The sequence below is a fragment of the Puntigrus tetrazona genome, unplaced genomic scaffold (assembly GCF_018831695.1).
Source record: "Puntigrus tetrazona isolate hp1 unplaced genomic scaffold, ASM1883169v1 S000000396, whole genome shotgun sequence".
NCBI classification, from domain to species: domain Eukaryota; kingdom Metazoa; phylum Chordata; class Actinopteri; order Cypriniformes; family Cyprinidae; genus Puntigrus; species Puntigrus tetrazona.
In genome coordinates this window covers 75,001-85,000 of record NW_025048049.1, presented here as the reverse complement: position 1 = coordinate 85,000, position 10,000 = coordinate 75,001, and the positions used below count along the sequence as shown (strand labels likewise).

The window sequence follows — 10,000 nt, the reverse complement described above, 5'->3', positions numbered from 1 at the left end:
GGAAAAGCGAAACTGTCCGTCATGCAAATACAGCAAGCTGCACGGCGCGATGGGAAACCTTCTCCACGTCGACAGCAACAGCAGCAGCGGAAAATGTTTTACTATCAGCAGATGTGGCGTGTGCTTACGATCGTGTTTGGTGGCTCAGAAGTGAACGAAAACGGTGAGCAGGAAAGAAACGTGACCCAGCAGCCCGTGGCGAGGCGGCATCCCGGAGGTATTGCAAGCAGATGGCCTTGTAAAGGGATAGCTGTTCCTTTGAGAGTTCGTTGGTGCTCTGAATACAAAGTTAAGGCCTCTGATGACCTGCAGACGGAGTTTGGTGTGATGGGATTCGATCCTTATTGCCAAATGCTGCTGGGATTCGACTCGGAGGGGCTGCCGGGATGGGCCGGCTCAACGGAAACCAGTGAGAAGAGGGACGTGAAATGGCCTCTGGGTCTTATCAGCTCCTCGAGTTCATGGCTGCCCTGAGCAGGTAAGAGGAGGCACGTATTTACATGTGTGGGAGTCTCGGAAGGGGAATGATGGGAAAAGCGGGAAAAGTCCATACCCACTCCAATGATCCGTTTTTCAGTCCCAACAGTACATTCAATCAAGTCAGAGGCGAGGGCCACGACCCAGAGCGATGCTTAAGGCGCTAGATTTCTGGAAAATGTTTGGCTGCCTGACTAAAAAAAAATAATAAAATAAAACATAAAACGAAAACAATTTCCATGCAACGATAGCAATGCCGCTCACAGAGTCCGCTGTAATACTGTGAGATTTCGTCGTGTCCGATCCTGCAGCCCATGTGCCTCCAGAACGAAGTACCTCCAGAATTTAAACCCGGTGGGTGGAGCCTATTTCTGGCTCAAGGCTCCGCCCTCGAGTCTGCTGGTTCGGCCCCAGCAGCCGGCGGCGATGCTCATGCTCCTCTGGGCACGTTCCGCCCGCTCGCGGTCGCATTCTGATTGGCTCTGTGCACGTTCGGGACGTCCTATCTGCACGGGCGGGGTGGAGGATGTGGGTTGCGAGGAAATGGTGCGCAAGAGGTGATTGCGCTTCCGCAGGAAATCCCCACTACCGCCCAGCCCGAAACTGCCCTTCCGCAGGACCATGCGAGTGCTGCCGGTCTTGGCGGGTCTCGATCTCTGATTGTACTCCAGCTGGGACAGGTGAGATGCGTAGCCGTCGGCAATGAACTGTGGAGAGAGATCGACGACAGGTCAGTGAGCGTAAAGGATTAAAGAAATATTTTTGTTACAAAAATCGATCTGCTTGAGAGGACATGCGATAACCCTCCGAAGGCATATAGGTCAGTTTTACGTTTCAGTACTTGTGGATATATCTGATTTAAGGAGTTTCAAAATAATGGGCGCTATCCACAAGCATTACCAAGCTCGGAAGAGCCAGGATACATTTAAAAAAAAAAAAAAAAAAACCTCTGTGTTCATCTCAAAGAAGAAAGTGGTATAGACCTAGGATGGACTTGGGGTGAGTAAAATATGGGGTCATTTTCATTTTTGGGTGAACTATTCCTTTAAGTCTAGATTAAAGACATCTCATTGGCCAAGCAATTACATAACGCATCTCATAACCTTGAACTTCAGCTATATCTGATCATTGGTTTTTGCTCTTTTCTTGGCATCACAAGGTAACTAGCAATTACACAAGATTCAGAAGCACATATAAAATATGTTCTAATTGAACTATGGCCTATTCCTGGCCTCATTTAAGATTGTGAAACAGGGTCTTAATGTAGAAACTTGAATTTTCTTGCTACGATTTATATTGTGATAAGCAATATACAAATAAATTTGAATTGAATTGAGAGTGCATGAAAACTTAAAGTATTGAGAAAAAAACAATGCATAAGGATACCTGACACTGGTGCTGCATTTTCTTTGTTGGTCTCCCTACGATGTAGATCTGTGATGGTGGCAGACCCAGTGACGTGTACACAGAGATGTCCTTAGTGGAGCCATAAGCAGCAAAGATCTTCATATGTGCCTACAAATCAACATGATCATTTCAAAACATGATTAAACTGTTTTTTTAATCGGCTATATACACAACAAATATACACAGAACACGCATAATGTAAATAAAAACACTGTTTTGTTATTTTGAATCGTTTGACAACAGCAAATGTTATACAATTAAACATTTATACAGTCTAGACACATTTATAGAATTATTACTTTGAGAAGTGCTTTTTACTATGCAATAATGCTGTACGTCTATCATAATTTCTTCACAGTAAATTAAACTTATTTGGGGGTTTGTTGTGAAGACTGTGTTTCAGTGTCTGATACTGAAGTGGAAATGTAGTTCATGTCTTTACATATTGAGACCCAGATGCTGAAAACACCACGAGCGTGAGGCATGTTCTCAGTAACACAGCTGATAGGAAATTACAACAACAAAAGTAATATCAATAATTGTGAATTTATTTATCCGTTTCAATAAACGCCTATATTGATGTAAGGTCAATGCACTCCAAATCATAGTAATATATTACAAACATTCCCTTCAAAAGTTGGAGCATTTTCTCACCTCTGTGATGAGAGACTTGAGGAAGTTGGCTTTGTGTCGGAGGGGGTCGTGTACGAGGCCGTCACAGAAGGACACAATGCCGTGAGGGAAGTTGTGCTGTGAGAGCCAGGCCACCACACGCTGCTTCTGCATGTCTGGGCGGCCCGTCACGTACACTATCAGGTAACCCAGATCCTGCCAGTGCCTAAACCAAGAGCAACCACCGTCAGGAACAGAGAACATCACAGACGCCTGGCCTGAGAGCATTATTAGCACTCTAAAACCTGACATTTACAAAATAAGTCAGATTTTGATTGTTGAGTATCATATTTGATACATCAGGCTCTTGGAGCTCATATTGAGGAGCAGGAAAAAAACACCTACATTTTGTTCAACTGAACAAAAATACGCAATTTGGAGCAGATGCTGATATTTATGTCTTATAAGAGGAAATTCTGATAGCTTGTAATAAAAATCAGTCATGTCAACAGAATAACACACTACTTACACAAATGACTTTTAAACGCTTAGTTTAAAAACAAAATGCATACGATGCAATTATTTGACTGATATTGATGAATATACTTACATTTTTGCATGATTTGAAAAAAATTATGCATGGATTAATTGCTTCAGACTAGTATGCATCTTAACGTTAATCCTAACTTCATGTTATGAAAATTAAAGATTCATATTTACACTAAAAGGCCTATTACTAAAAAAGCATGATCTATCAAATTTTATTGCATTAAAATATTACCAAATAGTAAAACATTTTTTTTTTATATTCTAAATGTATTTAAATAACTGATGATGTATAAAAACCTCAATAAAAGCAAGAAAAAACATTAGAAATTATACTGTATTAACCCAATTTCATTTAAAAGAACTGCTTTTCTAGGATAATTCCCCTTACATTAAACTTTATTGCTTTTGGTTACATTTTAATATGGTAATGTAATAAAGGTATACATTTTAGAACAGTCTTTTAATTGCATTTAAATAGCTCAATAGAAAATGAAATAATAAATACAAAAGGAGTTCATTTTAGAAAATTACTAATTAACAATATTCTTGTTTACTTCGTATAATGCATGCTTTCACAGCAAAGAGACATGAATTTTGACGGCCCTCACCTGACCACATCAACCGCTCCCGCTCGTACTTTAGGGTCACTGCCCATGATGGACACGCTGGCAGCAAACGAGCCGTCGATGCTGAACACGACAAACTCTGTTCCACGCGGCAGCACCGTCAGGTAACTGTCAGCAGATGTGTGGTCACCCCTTCAGACACAGAGAAGATCGCTCAAGAGATGAAAGCACAAGCTTTTCTGATCAGAGTAAATGTAGGTTTGAGACATACCTGACCACCATTTTGACCGGATACACGCCGATGCTCAGCCGCTTGTTCTCGGGAATGGTGTAGAAAACCCGGCCGCTGCTGTTGGTCAGTTCGGTGCTGAAATACACCCACTCACCGGACGGAGGCTGGGTCATGATGTGGATGTCCACCTTGAAAACAACAAAAATAGAGAATTAGCAGTGAAACCGAATAAGTGGTCAATGGAAAATAATAATAGACTTTTCACTTGTTCTTTTGTAACTGACACTTTGGCTATTTAATTCATGAAATAGTGAAAAAAAAATAGCAAAATATATGGGGAAAATTCGGTATTCGGCCTTTGGTTCAGTGTTTCATTTTGTTCGGCTTCGGCCAAGATTTTTCATTTCGGTGCATCTCTACTTACAAACGAAGACAATGAAAGCAATCAAAACCAACAAAAGAGCAAATGACATGCAAGTGCTAAGACAAGTCTCAGAAGTACACATAGCAAGCTTTTTTTATTAAGTTAAACTTGCATTATTTTAATTCATTAACTTTTTCAATTTATTAATCGCTTCCAAAATAAAAATGTTTGTGTCAGAATATTAGTATGCACGCTGCGTATAAATACACACACACACACACAATATATATATTTATAATATTTACATGTTTATACATTTATATTATACATAAATATATAATATATAAACACACCATATACAACACACAGTATACACACATGCAACCAAAGCTTTCATTTTGGATGTGACTAATTGTGATTAATCATGTGACAGCACTAATAAAAGCTAATATAACACTAGCCTTTTTTTTACTGTTATCTTTTTATTTATTATATAACACAAACTCCTTGCTACGTGTACTGCATTAAGCTAACTCAGCCTTGTTATAACGCTTGTGTGTTGTTGCTCTTTGGTCATTTTAACTGCTTTATTTGCACCGTCCTAAAAGCGTCTGCTGAATGTCTGAAGTTAGAAGAGATGTGTTTTTAGCTGAAGATGGTTACGGACTGAGTTGGGCAGGTCATTCATTGCAGGGGACAAAAAGGTCACTAACCTTCTCTCCTGTCAGTGTGACCATGTCCAGCGGCCCGTACATGAAGCGACCCGTAACAACCTGATTGCCGTCCTCCGTAAACACGGCATCGTTCACGCGGTGGTTTGCCGTAACGTTCTTTAACACAAACACACCTTTAGGTCAGAAACATGCCCCCTAATGTATTTAGCAGTAATTTGGGATTTCAGAGATGATGTCGAGGGGCCCGTCTCACCCGGATCTTCACGTGGGTCCTCTTCCTCATCCACTTCTCCCTCGGTTTGGATGGAGTGAATTCTGACACCTCCTTCCCATCGAGTTCCAGAATACTGGAGTTCTCATGCCTCATCACCTGAGAGCCGGGAAAAAAAAAATTACATGTGTTTTAATGAGAAATAAAATTACACAATTTGTGAGAAATAACAGGTTATGCCAATCTGTATATTGCCCAATTTACAAATTTATTTTCACCCTTTTTACAATTAGTATTTTTTAAATGAATGTTTTATTTAAAATAAAGTTTAACACAATAAAGGTAATTATAGAATAGTCTTTTAAACATTTAAATAAAATACAAAATATCAACAACAACAACAAAAAAAGATACAAAAATAACATGCATGCATTTTCAAAATATTTTTAGTTTTAGTAATTATAAATAAAACAAACTAATACAATAAAATGAAGAAAAATATTTTTTATAAAATCCAGGGAAAAATTATCAATTATATTAAATATGTCTAATTTAATTAGAAAGAAATTGGTATTCTAAGATAAATGCCTTTTTATTTACTTTATGATTTTTTTTTTTAAATGAAGTTTAATTTAATAATGATATTTTTATGGTCTTTAAACATTTAAATACAAACAAAACATAAATAAAATATTTTAAAAATTGTATTTGCCCTTTTTTATTGAAAGGAACGCTTTTGCCATTTTTGTTACTGAAAATTGTAGTTTAATATAACAGTTTAATATAAAAAAAAAACCCAAACCATTTTATAATAACCCTTTAAACATTAAAATAAATACACAAAAATGAATGCATTTTAATATAACCCATATATTATATAATATAATTTCATTACAAATCAATGCATTTTTAAGCAGTACTACATGCTTGCAATGCACTGTGTACCTGCATAGCAGATGTTTCTGGATGCAAATAATTCAAGCATGAATATTTTATCATCTTAAAAAAGGTAATCTTCACCTGTCGAAGCAGGAAAGACACAACGTCAGTTGATTCCCAGTAGGAGGCGTGAAACAGGTGAGGTAGAGCCACGGTGGGGAACGCAGTCAGAGCATCGGGACAGTACAGAGCGAAATCAATGCGCTTTGTGCCCCACCATCGAGCAGCGACTGCAGGAGAGAGCACAGGGGACGCTCAGTCACGCCCGTCCAAACCATTAGCGCTACAACAGCAGCTCAAATACCATTACAGATTTCTGTTTCATCCGTACATAATTCATGACCGTTTCGGCTGCCGGTTCTAGGACAGGACGAGGACATGTGATGCAGGATTGCTTCAGGGGCTCAAAAGGAATTAAAGAAATGGAAAGTTGTTGTTTTGTAATGTGCACTGAGCCGTGCGAGGCTGTAGCGCACATATCTTGTCTGCTTCCTCCCATGACCCATTGCAAAGACACTCAAGAACGCAACCCTGCTTTTGGTTTGTCATTCTTTCAATTGGGGTTGAATGTTCTTGAATGGCTTCTATTTCTCTGCTAGGATTGGGAGTGGGAAAACAGGTTCTCTTTAAAACTGGGGGTTGTGAAAAATTACAATTAGTAGTCCTTGCTCTCTGCACGAGTGTGAACTGTGTAGTGCGCTTCACAAACAAATCACTTTTTTAAAGTGATTTTAACTAAATCGGTTTAAAACACTCCACTCTCAAAGTGTTGTCAAAAACTAATGATTGAAATAATGTCGTTTATAAAATAGGCAAGAATAGTAAAAAATAAAAATTTAGCTATAAAAAATATATTTTTGCACTACAGCAAAATAAACTATATGTCACTGATCTAAATGCAAATTTGATAATATGCAAATTATTATTTTTTGAAATAATTTTTTAATGAATATTAATAGTCATCATCATCAATAGGTTAAACAAATTTTAAATGTATAAAATTTTAGTATTTATTTAAAATTAGTCTAAATTATAATTTTAAAATTAATAAAAAATACATTACAAAAACTTTATTTACATATATTACGCAAATATTTATCATATTTGCATATATAGATCATATGTCCCTTTTTTATACGCTAGCTTTGATAATTATTCGATTAATATACATAACTCATTTAAAAATAATTTTTAATAAATTAATTTAATAACAAGTAATGAAATGTTATTAATAAACATTTGGTTAGACTAATTTTATATGAATAAAAATAAAACCATGTATACATTACTACAAAATGATCAATTAATGTCACTGATCTGTATGAAAAATTCTGAATTAGTCATTTGTATTATTTGGGTGAATATTTAATGATTTGCATAATAACATTGTGCATATAACAATAATAATTGTGATGTAACCCCCATTATTAATTATAATTTGCATAATATGTGTTAAAAAGTTAACATTTAATTTTTAATAATTATTATGCTAAAATGTAAATACATTTTTCATTTTTAAAAAAGTAATTTTGCTTAATTTATAGTTATGATTACTCATTGGGTCGGACTGCTTCGTCAAAATGATTTTAATAAAATCATTAAAGGAATAGTTGACACAAACTAGTTTGGAACTACTTGAGGGTGAGTAAATAATGACAGAATTGTATTTTTGGGGTGAACTATTCCTTCAAGTGGAATCAGAATCACAAAACTCCTTATGATTCCCATCCTTATGTACAAGCGGCCGCTAACAGAAGACATACACATCATGAGCATGATGCACAGCCAGATAATGGGAGCAAGACAAGACAACATCCTTTAAAGCATCTTCAGAGGGTTTTCATCATTCAGAGCAAACCCAGAGCGGCTCAGCGCTCAACAGATGAAGAACCAGAGTGCCAAAACTCAGTTTTAAAAGGAACGGGGCATGAATTCGAAAAACAAGAGCATCAGCAAGAAAACAGGCTGAAGATTTGGAGGGGCTAAAACAGGAAGTAGGAGGGATTGCAGGGAAGGCAGTAAATGGCAGAAACTAATCGCAGGCAAACAGGAGAGCGGGTGCATCTCTGACCGGACGTCTACCCACGCTCCAAGTACCTTGCTCGATGTCCAGCGGGACACATGGAGATGGCGGGTCTGAGGCGAGCGAGGGTGAGGGCTCAAAGCCTAGAGAGACGCTCTGCTCTGAATCTTCCAAACAGCTGGAATCCTGCCTTTCTACCTGCTGCTTATTTTGTGCTTTGCTGGATTTGGGGGAAGGGCTTCGGGAGCCGCTTTTATTATAGGGAAGGGCCAATTGGGACAAAAGACTGAGCTTTTTGGAGAGACTAAGTTGGCATGCTTGCGCTACTAGAGAAGAAAACAACATCAAAACAACAGCAGTCAAAAGATGAACATGTCATGTTAGTTCTAGCTATGTCTGCAGCATTAAAAATGGAGAAAACCTGCTTTTGCCTTAATATTTCTGTGGAAACCATGATGTTCTACAATAAAAAATAATTAGCAAAGAAAAGAAAATTAAAAAAAAAAAAAAGACGTATGAAGTTACAAAAGATCTACTCCAAAGAAATGTTGTTTTTCCAACTTTAAAAAATCCTGAATAAAATGTTGAAAGGTTTCTACAAAAATTTTAAGCAGCAAAACATTGATAATGACATAATACTTTAACAAATAAAAACTGTAATAAAGTCATAATTCATAATCGTTATATATATATATTTATATATATAAATAAAATGTGTGTGTGTCTATGTAACTACAGACTATATATATATATATATATATATATATATAATACAATTATACACACTATTTGCAGAAATTATAGCTATAATAATAATAATTATAATATCTAACTTCATAACATTTTAACAGTTTTATTGTATTTTGATCAAATGAATTTTGCCTTAAAGAGCATTAAAAAACATGATTTTTTTAAGATACAATTTTTAACCATAGTGGGTATATTCATGTATTAATTTCTTCCACATTTAATGTAAATGAAAAAAACCAAAAACTTAATTACTCCACTGCTGCAATATGACATGATAGACTACTGCATTCTTCTTACTGACTGTGACTCTGTCTGTCTGTCTGTGTCTGTCTGTGTGTGTGTGTGTGTGTGGACTTACTGTTGGCGATGTTGGAGGCGGTGTAACTGTCTGCTAACCCCGACACCTGGCTGGCGATGCTGGTCTCGCTGGCTCTACGGGCTCCGCGGAAGGCTGGAACAGATGCCGGAGATGAAGGATTGGAGTGATCCGCAAACATGATGCTGTGAGACTGCATCGCATCCGCTGTGAGGACCACAACCAGCCATTACCATCAAAGAGCCAACGGAAATGAGCTTAAATGATGCATCTTTAGTCATTTGTAAAAGGGCCATTTGATTCTAAATCATGAAAGGAAGTAAAAAAAGATGCAAACACAACCAAAGAGAGATTAAAGTTGTAAATACTGCCCCTGAGTTCATTCTGGCAAATGCTGAAGAAATTTAGAAGAGCATTTACAGATGATTTTATTGGAAGGCCTCATGGGGCATTATTTACCAAATACACATGCAACCCATCATCAGAATCAGGATTTGTTATTAGTCAAGATGCTTGAATTTAGATTTGTCTTATTATTCTTGCTGTATTGTTATTTTAAAGGTGAAGTGTGTCATTTAATTTAAAAAAAAAAAAAAAAAAAAAAAAAAAAAGAATGCTGATTTTCAAATTTCCTAAACAGCGCCTGAATTTGGATGTCTTATCTTGCTGAAACATTATATTTGTCACCAAAATCAAAAGAAAGAAATATTTAGTAACTGAAGGACCACTTTTTTCATACAATTAAACATTTAAAAAAATAAATAGAACATATTATGAAATAATACATATTATTATTATTATATAAAACCATTCTAATTAAACTATTCTATTAATTCTAATTAAATAATTAAAATGTGAGGATACTTATTACATTAGTCCT

At 36.5% G+C, this 10,000-nt stretch overlaps 1 protein-coding gene across 1 annotated transcript in view; it reads right to left on the bottom strand.

Annotated features, from left to right (window-relative positions):
• LOC122333800 (membrane-associated phosphatidylinositol transfer protein 2-like) overlaps positions 1–10,000 on the bottom strand; it is a 59,898-nt gene that overhangs the window by 2,152 nt on the left and 47,746 nt on the right. Inside the window, 10 exon segments of the mRNA XM_043231594.1 lie at positions 1–1,184; positions 1,864–1,992; positions 2,539–2,722; positions 3,654–3,803; positions 3,883–4,031; positions 4,921–5,037; positions 5,135–5,251; positions 6,113–6,261; positions 8,129–8,380; positions 9,163–9,327. The exon segment at positions 1–1,184 is cut by the window's left edge and continues 2,152 nt beyond it. Coding sequence (XP_043087529.1) covers positions 843–1,184; positions 1,864–1,992; positions 2,539–2,722; positions 3,654–3,803; positions 3,883–4,031; positions 4,921–5,037; positions 5,135–5,251; positions 6,113–6,261; positions 8,129–8,380; positions 9,163–9,327 — 1,754 coding nt within the window. The 3' untranslated portion in view covers positions 1–842.